This window comes from Spodoptera frugiperda, chromosome 5 (genome assembly GCF_023101765.2).
Source record: "Spodoptera frugiperda isolate SF20-4 chromosome 5, AGI-APGP_CSIRO_Sfru_2.0, whole genome shotgun sequence".
NCBI lineage: Eukaryota > Metazoa > Arthropoda > Insecta > Lepidoptera > Noctuidae > Spodoptera > Spodoptera frugiperda.
In genome coordinates, this window is record NC_064216.1 from 12,448,988 (window position 1) to 12,463,035 (window position 14,048).

At 39.4% G+C, this 14,048-nt stretch overlaps 2 protein-coding genes across 3 annotated transcripts; one reads left to right on the plus strand and one right to left on the minus strand.

Annotated features, from left to right (window-relative positions):
- Positions 1–232: 232 nt before the first annotated feature.
- LOC118271993 (ragulator complex protein LAMTOR3 homolog) lies at positions 233–1,665 on the plus strand. Its single transcript, XM_035588280.2, has 3 exons — positions 233–401; positions 483–675; positions 1,105–1,665. Exons 1-3 carry the CDS (start codon positions 358–360, stop codon positions 1,243–1,245), a joined length of 378 nt encoding a protein of 125 aa, XP_035444173.1. The 5' UTR covers positions 233–357; the 3' UTR covers positions 1,246–1,665.
- A 224-nt stretch (positions 1,666–1,889) lies between these two features.
- LOC118271727 (glyoxylate reductase/hydroxypyruvate reductase-like) lies at positions 1,890–8,855 on the minus strand. 2 transcript variants are annotated; one of them, XM_035587897.2, is made up of 8 exons: positions 8,810–8,855; positions 8,146–8,272; positions 5,897–6,045; positions 4,351–4,540; positions 3,458–3,621; positions 3,004–3,168; positions 2,434–2,559; positions 1,890–2,134 (listed from the first exon to the last, which is right to left on the minus strand). In XM_035587897.2, the coding sequence occupies exons 1-8, from the start codon at positions 8,838–8,840 to the stop codon at positions 2,013–2,015; spliced, it is 1,074 nt and encodes a 357-aa protein (XP_035443790.1). In that variant the 5' UTR covers positions 8,841–8,855; the 3' UTR covers positions 1,890–2,012. The 2 variants fall into 2 exon arrangements, with proteins under 2 accessions (XP_035443790.1, XP_050549794.1); XM_050693837.1 differs by lacking the exon at positions 8,810–8,855 and adding an exon at positions 8,669–8,693.
- Positions 8,856–14,048: the final 5,193 nt, after the last annotated feature.

The following is a 14,048-nucleotide window of genomic DNA, read 5'->3' on the forward strand; positions in this document are numbered from 1 at the left end:
ATTTTTTTCAACACGATTGGCCTGCGTTCACACGTACCATTGTTTAATTTCTACGTGACTATAATGAAGAGTGATCAATCAATAGCGTACATAAAAAAATAAAAACATAAAAACAACCACAAATCAAGAATATACGAAAATAAAGTATGTAACGAGGAGAAATAAATTTGTCTATGACTTTACATGAAAAAATCAAAACATCATCGCAGCTGACAAGCGTGACAATGACAAAACAAATGTCAACTGTCAGGCTGTACTGTCAATCGTACTTCGGTATTGGTAGCTCATTGTTTTTCATTTCGATTAAATAAATAATTCAGTTTGTAAATATTTTACAACTTTAATTTGCAAAAGAAAATGGTTGACGACCTAAGGAAATATTTGAACCATCTATTGGAGAAGTGAGTTTTCCAAGAACGCGTTGAAATCTTTACGAAACCTGTTGAAAATAATAGTCTAACTTTGCATGATATTGTTTTTAGAGTGAACGGGCTTCACTGTATCCTTATAACTGATCGTGATGGCGTGCCTTTAGTTCGAGCGGTCACAGAGAGGGCTCCGCAGTTAGCATTGAGGCCTAATTTCATATCAACCTTTGGCATGGCGACTGATCAAGCAAGCAAACTTGGCCTAGGAAGAAATAAGACAATTATTTCAATGTATTCTAGTTACCAGGTAAGTAACGACTTCTCAAATAAAAGTACTATTCATAAACATTATTTCTTTTAGAGATTTATTATGCCTAAAGTACTTTATGAGGCAGTTGTTAGAATAAAATAATGTTATTACTATGACTAACCATTATCAACTAAATAGATAAAGGTAATAGATGTCAATGGTACATATTATATTACATAGCCATGATTTTGCATCTCTATGGTTCCATTTCTGTTTAATTTTTGTATGAACACATGTTATAGTCAAATCATAATACAATACAGAGTTTTAATTTTAAGCTTGATCTTTCTGCATCGAGAGTACTTAGTCTATCAGTGCAAAATTACTACACTCAATGTTTTTGGTTAATAAATACAAACAGACTACCCCACACATTTTTTTTACAATTTGTTGTTCTAATTTAAAAATTATTATTTTTTTTTACAGGTAATACAAATGAACAAGCTACCTTTAGTTGTCACATTTATCGGTAGTGATAATTGCAACACTGGCCATATATTGTCTCTGGAAAGTCAAATAGAACCTTTTCTAAAGGATTTAGCAGCAGTAGTGGCAGATGCACCATAATTTAAAACTGCCATTTAATTTGTATTAAATATCATTTAAGTTTACTCTAAGAGACATTAAACATTGTTATTTTTTAATATGGAGTGTATTTATAATAGAAAAATATACATATTATCTAAGATAATTAATCTCCATTTCTATTTGACACATGAATATCTACATTATTATTTACTTATTTGAGGCAAAAAAAAAAAAATATTTTCTTTTAACTAATAATCATGGTTTACTCACATACATAATGGAGAAAAGCTCTATTAGTTAGAACAATCCCAAGTATGTGAGTAAACATTGATTTTTAGTTAATTTTCTTTTCTAAAATGACTTAAATTGTCAAGTCTTAAGTAATTGTTTATAATTAAGTATAAATATTATATTCTAGCCTTAAACTTAAGCAGAAATAAAAGCCAAATTTGTATTTTCTATGCAGATTTTATTTACAGTTTTGATATTTTACCACATCACTATTTATATTACAGCTGGTAACATTTTAAATGTAATCTGGCAATACAGTTCAGTAAATGCATTGTTTCATACTGAAGTATAGTGAAAAGGCTTTGCGATGGAACAATAAATAGTATAGTAATCTTTAAAACTGCAATAGATTCTCAACCTTATTACAAGATGAGCAGAAATTAAAATCACAATATTATGATATTAATTTATTTGCCTTGATTTAAGATAATTATCACAAGGTTGGTTTAGAGCCAGAAAACCCTGGGCATTGGAGGGTATAAACCTCTTTCGATGGTAAACCATAGAGAATCCGATCATAGATTGACAGGAGTAAGTAGAGGTTTCCCTGTCAGAGCGTTGACGACGTTGTTAGCGGCCAGTACTGCCATATCACTGCGTGTGCGCACTGTTGCGCTGCCGATGTGTGGGAGTAAGACTGTTTAAATAAAAAATATAAAATTAAATGAGTTTTCAATACGAATAATCTTATTAGATCGTTTGCTTCGTTGGTCCACTTCTCGGCAGCCAAAGTCAGAGCACTTCTCAAGCAAAGTATTATGGGGTTTTTCGGTTTTCGGAAATTCTTTGTAGTAGAATAGTCAGGTATAATGACTGGTATATGACAAAACGAACTAGCGAAAAGAGGGTGATGCATTCAATGTGTGCACCTCTGCCTATGCCGTCAAGGATTACTTGTCAAGATCACTGGTCAAAGTAATTTGAATAGGTACTTACAGAAGTTGGGTAGCGTGAGTAGCTTGTGGTCTTTCGGCAGAGGTTCGGGCGTGGTGACGTCAAGTCCTGCAGCGTAGATCTGCTTGTTCTTCAGCGCATCGTACAAGGCTTCTTGGTCAACCAGGTCTATGGCATTACAAAACAAAGATGAGGTACAATTGTTAATAAATCGCTTAACGTTTTTTCTTTCGTAACTTCATGTTCTCCCGGACGTATCCTAACCAACTTGGATCGTTCAAAAATAATGGAAGTACCTATGCACAATCAGAATCAGTATTAGGATAATTTAGGACATATCTAAAATATCTAAAAACCGCGACCAGTCACTAAGAGGTTGTAGCATTGTCTCAATTTTTGGTGACCGAACTGACGAATGAGTCATGGCAATGGCTTTTTGGCAAACACTTCGGCTGCGGGTATATAAGACACAATAGAACGCACAGATCTGCGCTCCAGCATGCGAAGGGTTAAGGGCAAGATCTTCGTTCAGCAATACATGTATCCCGGTTTCTGCTGATGGCCCTAATTGCAATAAATGAGTACAAAATCTTCAAATCAAATCCTTCTTACCTCCACGCCCAACGTTGACGACGATAGCATTGCTCTTCATTTTACCAATAGTTTCCTTGTTGATCATATGTTTAGTCTCATTGGTCAGTGGCACTGCTAGCACTATGAAGTCACTTTGGGCCAACAGTTGGTCCTGAGTTACGAATTCTGCGCCCAAAGCCTTGGCTGTAAAAAGAGAAATGAGGAAGATTAGAGTTTTGTGACCCCGTCAAAACACAAACTAAATAAAGCATAGGAGCCGAAAATGATGTCAGCGAATGGCAATAGGCTACTCGGAATTCAAGTCACAACTAGCAAAAAGTGGCACATAGGTATCAACATGTCCACATTATTGGAAACAAAAAAGCAGTATGTATGCAACGTCACGCCTTTTATCCCCGAAGAGGTAGGCACAGATGCATACATTACGACACGTACACAAAAAAGCAGAATTATGTAAATGTAGTATACCTACCTTCAGGTTTCTCCCTGTGACCGGTGTAAACAAACTTGCTGACTTCAAAGCCAGCGAGACGCTTGACTACAGCCTGGCCGATGCCTCCCAAGCCAATGATACCCACGGTGCTGCCACGAATGTCCTGGCCAAGGACCTTGTCGAAACCTGTCTCCCATTCTCCTCTGAAATAGAAAGTACCTAGTTAACAAATCTATGATAAGTTAGCTAACCCTGCGAACTTCGTACCGCATAACAGTCGATTCTTATCCGTAAGAACCATCCTTGTACTTCAAGAAATATGCGAAATCGTTTCAACGGTTCTCGAATTTTGAGCTTAGCAACACATTCAGCGACTCATGTTTATGTTATAGATGGAAGGACCTTTGTTAAGGATGGGGAGGTGTGTGTGTGTGTGTGGAGTGGTATATTAGCTGTTTTACAGCTTATTTTTGATGATTAAATATTATGATGGTCCACTAAGCTGATGAACCTTTTCGTAAAAGTAGGGGGGAGTATTTTTTCCCTATTCGCTTAGACACGTGTGTGCAATCAATCTAAATACATATCTAGGTACGCATGTAGGTACGCATGTATGTAGGTACTGCAGTTTATTATCTAACACACAGTTGGCTACCAAGATTCAATCGATGACGATTGATAGTCATTCAAGTACGTGCAATCAATATTCATCATGACGTGGTAGAGTACATTGTAGATAGATTTGAATATATTCTTGATTTTCTGTTCTATAGATACCTAGTTTTGCTAAAGCTCAATACCAGGTTCTAGCTGGTCTATCTGATGTAGGTACCTTTTTGTGGGGGGAAAATCATCCAATGGCTTAGGTAGGTCTGATATAGGGACCTATACATCGTATGCACAACATTTAATTCGATTTCGGTGACTCTTACCTGCGCACTTGGTCCAGGTTCTCAGTAAATCTCCTGGCTGCTCCCAGCATGAGACCCACGGCAATCTCCGCGACAGCTGACGCCAATACATTAGGGGTGTTGGATAACTTGATGCCTCTCGCTTTGAGCTCATCCAAGTTGCAGTGGTTGTATCCAGCTGAGACTGTCGCGACCAGCTTCAGTTGGGGACCTGAAAATAATGTTCAATACGTTTAAAAACCCGCTTTCAACCTCCCTTTTTACCCGACTGCCAAGGAAGGGTTATGTTTTTGATGTTAGGTAGTATACTAAAACCTGCTCCTATGAAAACCCTTTTATGAAAACCGCATCATCATCAGCCAAACGCAGTCACACATCCTCAGAACCTTCGTCCTTGAAATCGTCAAATCGTCAATGACGGAATACTGATTTAAAAAGATGGATGCATTCTGCCTATTGTTCTTTGATTGTTTCTGATGCTCGATTAAATGTATTTATAGCTTATTATTTACAGCTTACGAATAATAAAATATCTGGCATAACGTGCTCGATATTTCAGATATTTTCATTTCAGATAGACAATCATGGAATGTATGGAAAAAATCGAGTACCAGTAGAAAGAATCTAGAATGAATGGGAAGTTAACAATTGGATTTTAACAGTTAAGTAAAATAAAATATAAATCGTGATGGAATTGAACTGTTAACATGCAAATATGTGTGCATACCTATATTGAATTGAAGGCAGAAACTAATATCAATAAACAAGAGCCTTGTTTAACATCGAGTGTTTTACCGGTTGACAATTGTTTTAGTTAGTTGCCTTATCAATGTTGAGATATGAATGCAAACGCCAAGTTCCTTGATAACACGGTACACGATTGCCACTCGAGTTGAGATTACAAACTTGAGATTAGAGATAGAAATTGTATCCAGTAGGAAGACAATGAAGAAATTGACAAACACGATTTCTCAAAATACATATAAAAATGCGAGTATAAGAATACGAGATGAACAAGATGGGGGCAATTTTGGATTTTGTCAATGCACAGTGTACAGATGTAGGTGGCGGCTTGTCGTTCTACGTGGCGGACTAAGGGGAAGCCTTTGTTCAATAGTGGACGTCTTTCGGTTGATGATGACATAATGATGATGAAAGTAGTCCAGATAAGTTAAAAAGAGGCTTGCATCAAATTGAAGAAAATGGTTAAGAAGGAGAAGTTACAGTCAATGTATTTATTTCAATTAATCCAAAAACAAGCGCTTTACAAATATCAAGTCAACGTAGTTGAAGGTAGATTCATATGGTGAACCGTGTTTTGGGGCAAACAGGCCGGCTGAATCGGAGTGATACCAAGACCTCACCGTACCGTGGGGACGAAGGTGTTATTACCCCTCAAAGGTCAACATTTGGTTTCCTCGGGGTTTGCGGTAGCACTGATTAATGCTGTTCATGAATATGAGTCTCTAGCATGGCTTGAAACTAGTTGAATTTCTCGTCAAAAAGTTACGTGAGTAAGCAGATAACATAATAGTTAAATGGAACATTACTTAAAAATTCAAATTACCAGCTCTGTCCAATAGTTCTTTGGTGATGGGATGGTGTGAGAGCCATACCAGGGCTGAACATCCGGGGATGAGCTTCAGGAGGTCTTCTTTAGTCTGGGTCTTGCCTTCTTCTCCAAAGTTGAGGTATTTCGTCTGGACAACTGTGAAACTGATAAAAGTATTAGTTTTTTGGTAGAAAAGGATGATAGAGAATATTACAAACAGACGCTCCAATTTTATTTATTAGTGTTTATAGTGTGAAGTACCTAAAATCAATAAAACGATAGATAAGAATGGCTACTGTACAATTGTACCTGCATTCACCTCGAAAACTTATTTCCAAAGATGACGAAATATTTAGTTACAAGTGCGTTACCGATTTTTTTTGGAGTCCGATTTGTGGATTGGAAAAATCACAGTCATACGTCGAAACGTAATTTAAGCTCTGGTTTAAGCCACTTTTCTGTGATACCGTGATATTACCCCAACTTTTTTTTTGAGGGGGAAAATCATCCAATTACTTCTCTCGCCTTAGGTGAGGCGAGAGGGAGCGTCAGACTCTTACTGACTAAAAACCACCCCGTTCCTACTCCTGCTTTTCGAACCGGAGCTCCGGTAAACCAATAGTGCCGAAGTTTGGCCCGACACATGAAACATGGCGACAAATTAAAATAATAGATATAACAGTATTTCAAGCATATGTAAGAGTACTTGTAACTACTTACTATAATAGGTATAATATTATGTATAAGCAAAGATGTTACGTGATTTAATTCAAATATTTCTGTAACAAATACAGGAAAAGGTTATCAGTAGCTAGTAGTATGTAGCTAATCAGTTATCGCAAAGTTCGTTAACTAATGAATAAAACATTGCCACGGTAAACTATATTGTATATAATATTTTTATTATATAAAAATCAATTATTGTTGTTCGTTATTCTCGCTAAATGAATTATTTGTGGAAGTCCAGGGAAGGTTTAAAAGGTGGGGACAAAATGTTTCAGGCGGTAAGAAGTTTGCCGGGTTAACTAGTAATTATCTAATTACGGCGAAGCACAGGTGAAATTAAGCAAATAAAGAATCAATATTTCCACCAGCGAGGAAATATTTAAGGTAGATTTTACCAGTGTGGAGTGATACCACGGCCTCACAGAAAAACGACGAGAAACTACGCTTACGTTGTGTGATTGAGGTTATCTGGGGTCCAATTACCAGTCCTCAATCTTCCTAATCTTCGATTACCCAACAATTCCTGTTCCTAAGCCTCAAAAAGACGGCAACGCACTTGTAACGCCACCGGTGTTTCGGGTCTTCAAGGACGGCGGCGATTGCTTACCATCAAGTGAATAAAAAATCCAATTTTCAATCAGCATAATAAAGTTACCTAAATACAGGAATCGTTCATTATTCCGGGATAAAATTAGGGTATAATCCTATCCTTTGTCTTTAAAATCTTAGTTGGTTTACCTAAAAGTAGATGTAGCCTGTAGATATAATATGTATGAATACATGGATACACCTTACAAATAATCCGAAACACTAGATCCTGTCTATCTATTATAGAAGATACATACCTAGCAATTATATTAATTGCTGTAAGATATACCTAGTTTTTTTAATCACAGATTGGAGTGAATAACTTCAAGTGGCCTTGTGTAGAGCCATTACTAGGTCGTTACCATCGCCAGTTATATTCCGAGCTACGATTCCAGACGCGACGTCTGTTAACTATTTCACGTAGTTATGTTAAGAACAAGTAAAGGTATACCTACTAAGTATTACTTAGTTGGTATATTCTAAATTTAAGTGATATTAGATTTAATACATAAAGTAAACCTACTACCTACAAAGGCGTCATGGCTTTTATCCCCAAAGGGCTAGGCAGAGGTGCATATTAAGGCACGTAATGCCACTGTACAATGTACACCCACTTTTCACCATGTGTGTATTAAGTCCCATGTAATATGTGAGACTATTTAACACATAAAACACCATTATTTAATACCACTGTATTTGTTTTTATGTGCGTAACATAGAATAAAAGATCTAGAAATAATCGTGTTTTACTACTTTTTTTATTAGGTATAGGTAGAACATCACAATGTAATTGAAAAATAAGCACCTTTGATCTAATTCCATTATTTTTTATTACTAAATAAAAAAATCTATGTTGTCATGTGGTGTTTAATTAAGAGTTTCATTAAAGAAAACATGGATTAGATGTGGCAATAAAATAATAAAGATTAAATTAAAAAATAAATACTCACTGTTCCTCCAAAACCTTGAGCCCGCTGGCGGGAAAATCGTTGGACGAAACCAAAACTTTTAAATTCTTCGTCATTGTGTTATTGGCGACACAACTTGCCGGTAACGTGACAGCAACTAACGCCAACACTGCCACATAATGTGCAATCATTGTTTATGTAATCTCTAAAGATATCGTATCTTAAAATCGAAAGATAAATACGTAGTGTAATGAAGCTGGTTCGAGAGCTAGTGTGCCGTGTGCCGGCTGTATACACTCAAGGCCTTGACTCCAGAAAAAAAAAATGGAGCGGTCTATGCCGACGAATGGCGGGAACGTGGTCAGATGTTTTGATTGGTCAGTGACTGCCATGTTTATTGTTTTGATATAAGTAGTTACTGACGAGATAAACTCTACTGGGTTTATGCGGAACATAACAATAGGTCATAATCTTATACAATTATGTTTATCTAAATTACATAATTTACTCCTACAATGTTATCCGCATACATGATATACGTATTATATCGGTAATAGGTACTTACCTATATACATACGAGAGTCTTATTAAAAGTAAAATAGAATGATATATCATCTATCTACATTATTATAGGTATGTTATTTACATAAACTATCTACAATATTGTAGAGTTATGATTTAGAATTAGGTACAGAGTATAACTAACAGTTCCTTAATTTATTTGCTTTCCAGTTCATTATAAGTTAAACTGTATCGTGCTTTATATAAAAAATCTGAAAGAAAACTATTTTTAATTCATGATGGACAAAAGTAAATAAAAACATGCTTACCCTAACCTTCAACACAAATTGACACTTGTCAGCTGTTTGACATAACCACAGATAATCAATAAATTACTACTGACTAACAGGATATAAAAAAATATATTTAAAAAGGTTGCTCTCAAACGTGGATAGTAGGTATTTACTTACCTTGCTCCTATATGTATTTTAACTTGCGGATAATATGCAATTATGTAATTTAAAATAAATGATATAATCATTATGTTGTCGTTTAGAGCCCTATTTTATTAGAACACCTTGATCACCAAGACAGTTATGGTCACTCGATATAGAAAAAGTGTGTAGTTGTATGAACTTGTACGAGATTTATCTAAACATCACCATTTCTAACTAGCCATTGGCCTATGGGCTACCTTTGCACGGGTTTATTTATAATCTCCATGCCCCGCGGGGTTAAAATTGCAGTTTACCTAAAGGTTTATTATAATGCGCTTTTATTTTAACCGCCGTACTCAGAGTCATTTAATGATTACTTAACCTAGTCCTTAGCGATTTTTTTCGGAACAAAATCGATTCTAAAGAATATTTTAAGTAATCATTAAATGTCTCTGAGTGTGGCAGTTAAAGGACTTTAAATAAAGTACTTTACTTGACTTGACTTAAGGTCCTATGACCCCTAGATGGGGCAGAGGGCGTCCACAGAGGTCCTCCATCTCGATCGGTCTTGAGCTTCCCGCTTCACCTCGCTCCACGTCATGCCGATGCCCGCCGCTTCCGCCACTACAGTACGTCGCCAGGTTTGCCGAGGACGGCCACGCTTCCTTTTCCCCTGGGGATTCCACTCTAAGGCTTGCTTTGGAATGTGGTCGGGGCCTCTTCGGAGAGTATGGCCAATCCATCCCCACTTGCGGCGTTTTATTTGGCGATCGATGGGGCTTTCGTGGCATTTCTCCAACAGGTCAATGTTGGAGATGGTCTCGGGCCAGTAAATACCGAGAATGCGACGCAAACATCGGTTAACGAAGACCTGGATTTGGCGGGAGATGTCCTTTGTTACCTTCCACGTCTCGCACCCGTATAGCAGCACCGATTTGACGTTGGACCCAAAGATCTTGAGCTTGATCCTTCGGGTCAGTTTTCGGGACTGCCAGACCGGTCTCAACTGCGCGAAAGTAGCTCGAGCTTTGGCGATCCGTGAGGCGATGTCCTCCTCACTTCCTCCAGTTTCCGACACGACGCTCCCGAGGTATGTAAATTTGTGGACGCGCTCCACTGCCTCTGTGCCAATCAGCAACGGTGACTTATTCTTCACGCCAGATCTTATCTCTTTGGTCTTCCGGGTGTTAATTTTAAGCCCTGTTTTTGCTGCCTCCTGTCGCAAATCGTCTAACTTAGCTTGCATGTCGGCATGGGTGTGACTCAGCAGACAAAGATCATCGGCATAGTCCAAGTCTTCCAGTGTGTTGGACAGTCCCCATTCTATCCCGCGGCGCCGTTCACCTGTGATGCGAAGCATAATTCCGTCCAGGACGACCAGGAAAAGCAGCGGTGACAGAAGGCAGCCTTGGCGGACACCTGAGTGCACCGTTATGTCTTCCGAGATGAGACCGTTGTGAGTTACTCTACAGGAGTACTTTCTGTAGATACTTTCCAACAGGCGGACAATCTTCGGTGGCACTCCAATTTCCAGTAGACGAGACCAGATGCTTGGCCACTTCAACGTATCAAAGGCTTTTTCGAAGTCAACAAATGTGAGGTAAACCTCTCTCTGCCATTCTGATGCCTGTTCCAATATGATACGAAGAGTGTTGATCTGGTCCGTACAAGAGCGGCTCGATCGGAAGCCAGCCTGTTCCCTGCGGAGGAGAGGGTCTACTGCCTTTACCAGCCTGTCCAGAATGATCTTGCAGAAAACCTTAGCAGGAATCGAGAGCAATGTGATGCCTCTCCAGTTGTCACACATACTAAGGTCTCCTTTCTTAGGTACTGTAATAACAAGGCCTTTGTTCCAGTCATCCGGTAGCTCCTCTGAAATCCAAATTTTCTCAATTAGAGGCGTCAGAACATCGACAGCGGAAGGTAAGTCTGCTTGTAGCATCTCCGCAGTGATAAGGTCGAGTCCTGGCGCTTTGCCTGTCTTCAGAGAATGGATTGCTTTTGCCACTTCCAAGGCTGAAGGTGGGTCTACATTAATATCGAGCAGCTGTGGTGGTGGGGAATTAAAATGAAGTTCGCCAGGTGTTGATGTCGTAGGTAACCGGAAGACCTCTACAAAGTGTTGATGCCAGCGTGCCAGCTGCCCTTCTGGTGTCACAATGAGTTGCCCATCTTTATCTTTCAGCGGCTTTTTTCTCCTGGACTTACTGCCACCTGCCAAGGACTTTGTAGCATTATATAGCTCCTTTAAGTTACCAGTGTTCGCAGCGTGTTGAGCACGATCTGCAATACCGTCAGCCCACTGCCTTCTATCCTTGCGGGTACTGCGATAGATCTCTTTGCGTTTTTGACGGTATTGCACGTTAAGTTCGGCTCGAACAGCGTCATCATGAGCTTCGAGGCGTCTCAGGTGAAGTCTCCGTCTGTCTTCTATCAGGTCCCATGTACGTTGCGACATCCAGTCCTCCTTTGAGTGAGTGCTCTTACGCCCTAAAACGATGGAGCTGGTCTCTGTATAGGCCACTTTAATCCGATTCCACTCCTCGTCCAATGAGTCAGTAGCCGTGTCGAGTGTGGCAAAACGATAGCGCAATTCAAGTTGGAATGATTTGCGCGTATCTGGATCGTTTAATTTGCCCACCTCAAACCTTCTCCCAACTTTGCCAGGTCCTCCAGCTACGCGGGCCACCGCGACCTTAAGCCGGACTTCAGCAACAACCAGGTGGTGGTCGCTATCAATATCGGCTCCCCTACGGTTGCGCACATCAAGCAATGAGGAGCGCCATTTGGAGCTGATGGCTAGGTGGTCGATTTGGTTCTTCGTGGTGCCATCGGGTGAATTCCACGTATATTTGTGGTGGTCGCCATGAATAAATAATGTCCCTCCGATGGTCAGATCATGGTTCTGGCAAAACTCGACAAATCGCTCACCATTCTCATTACACTCCCCAAGTCCGTGTGTACCCATATGCCGCGTGCGGTTAGTGTTGTCGCTGCCAACCTTTGCGTTTAGGTCCCCCATGACGACGACAATGTCTTGCTTCTTTATTTTCTTGATGGTAGCATTCAGAGCATTGTAGAAGTCATCTTTGGTATCCTCTGTTGCTGCATTAGTTGGGGCATAGCACTGGATGATTGAAATTTTGCGGACGTCTGAATTAAATCGAGCGTATATGATCCGGTCCGAGATCGGTTTCCAATCCAAAAGGCTTTTCCTTGCTGCATTTGAAAGTAGGAACCCTACTCCATGTTCACGCACCTCTTCCTCACTCTCTTTACCTGAATACAGCAAGGTCAAACCCCGGATGTTCTCAGGTCCCCGAAACCATTTCTTCTAACTTCACTCAGTCCGAGTATCTGCAGATTGTATCTAAGCATCACTGCTTCTGCCTGGGCTAGTCTGCTGTCATCGACAAGCGTTCGCACATTCCAAATAGCAATTCGTGTCCGTTTTTTCATGCCAAAAGTCGTTGGTAAGGGATCGGTCCGGTTTATCTCTGCTTCAGTTTCATTAATCTGTAATTGTCGGGCAAGCAGGTGATTAGCCCACTGTGCCTTAATCCGCTAGCGGGGCTGCCGCTTCAGAGCCTGCGGATATGCTCGATTTTGTGTCGGGGTTCCTCCCTAGTGAGTCGATTCTGTTTTAAGGCGCAGAATACTCGCCTTGCGCCCTGCATCCGTTAGCTCAGCTGCAACTCGAGGTGGCGGTCGCGCGGCGGCGCGGTTGCAGCAGGTCCCAGGGAGGACGGCGAGGACGTGGATGACGCGGACTGGCTAGGGCTCTGCTTGTTACGGTACTCCGCCACGAGTACAGCAGAAGGCATCTTGGCATTTTATAGGCAATGCTGATCTCACTAACAGCGATTCCCACCAAACCTTACCCTAGCTTCCCCCCGAAATAAAGTAAAGTAAATAAAGTAGGTATTACCTAATTTTTGCACACGTTCATGTTTTTGCACTCGTTCTTTCTCTACGGGGGTCGTTCGTTATTACAAATGTAATTAGCGATTTACCCCTTACTGATAAGTTAAGCAATACATTGATAAGATAGCGTTTACAATATAAAAGGTAGGTGGGTTTTAGACTCATTCATCATTAGGTGTGCACATGCTTCATCAGAAAATAAAAAGTATTAAATAAAAATAACGCTTTACTAACGTAAATTAATAGAGAAAAGCTCTACTAGTTTCGAGTCATAGAGGGACTCTTCATCATGGGCAGTTGTAGGCTGCGCGACGTCGCCGTTGTGACTCGAAACTAGTAGAGCTTTTCTCCATTAATTTACGTGAGTAAACCGTTATTTTTAGTTAATTTAGTATGTCTCCCGATCGTTATTATAAAAAATACAAAGTATAATGTTTTGTGGCTATTTTTGGCTACTAAAGTACCTACATTGATAGAATAATAAGGTAATGCAGTCCATGTAAGACCTTGACTAGTTAAATAACAGAAATAGTATTAGCCTTGGACATTCCCAGGACTGAATACAACGGTAATTTTTTATTGAGTTTTTCTAAGATTTATTCTGAGATTTACTTTATTGTTGTTGGTAGGTAATTGCTTAACTGTACTCCCATTTACTTCCCTATATTTAAATTAGGAAAATTTATTTTTGTTTACGTTTTCAAAACAAGTTAAAAATCGACCAAGAAATGTGGCTACACTTTGGAACGAGCACCTAGCTTCAATGAGAGACAGACTGACGGACAATTCAATTTGTCGGTTTAAGTGCTTAGTTTAGGATAAATCGAAGTAAATTCTTTGACTTCACTTGACTTTTGACATATTATTATAACTAACTAGCTAAGTTCGTACCGCTTAAAACCTTTTTTTGTCACCTTTTATTACCTGCCCTGGACTTGCACAAATATCTAATTCTTTCTAGACCAAAATTAGGCAAGTCTGTCCAGCCATTCTCGAGTTTTAGCAAGACTAACGAATACCAATTGATTTTTATATATAGAGATAATGTAACCAGTGGCGCGTGTACAAAAATCATAACAATAC

Excerpts from the sequence above, each read along its gene's own strand:
- LOC118271993 (XM_035588280.2), top strand. The coding sequence starts at position 358 with ATGGTTGACGACCTAAGGAAATATTTGAACCATCTATTGGAGAA. Across the intron at positions 402-482 it reads TTGAACCATCTATTGGAGAA|AGTGAACGGGCTTCACTGTA; the intron begins GTGAGTTTTCCA and ends TATTGTTTTTAG. Across the intron at positions 676-1,104 it reads CAATGTATTCTAGTTACCAG|GTAATACAAATGAACAAGCT; the intron begins GTAAGTAACGAC and ends TTTTTTTTACAG.
- LOC118271727 (XM_035587897.2), bottom strand. The coding sequence starts at position 8,840 with ATGAACTGGAAAGCAAATAAATTAAGGAACT. Across the intron at positions 8,273-8,809 it reads AGCAAATAAATTAAGGAACT|TGTTGGCGTTAGTTGCTGTC; the intron begins GTTAGTTATACT and ends ATTATGTGGCAG. Across the intron at positions 6,046-8,145 it reads CTCAAGGTTTTGGAGGAACA|TTTCACAGTTGTCCAGACGA; the intron begins GTGAGTATTTAT and ends TACTTTTATCAG.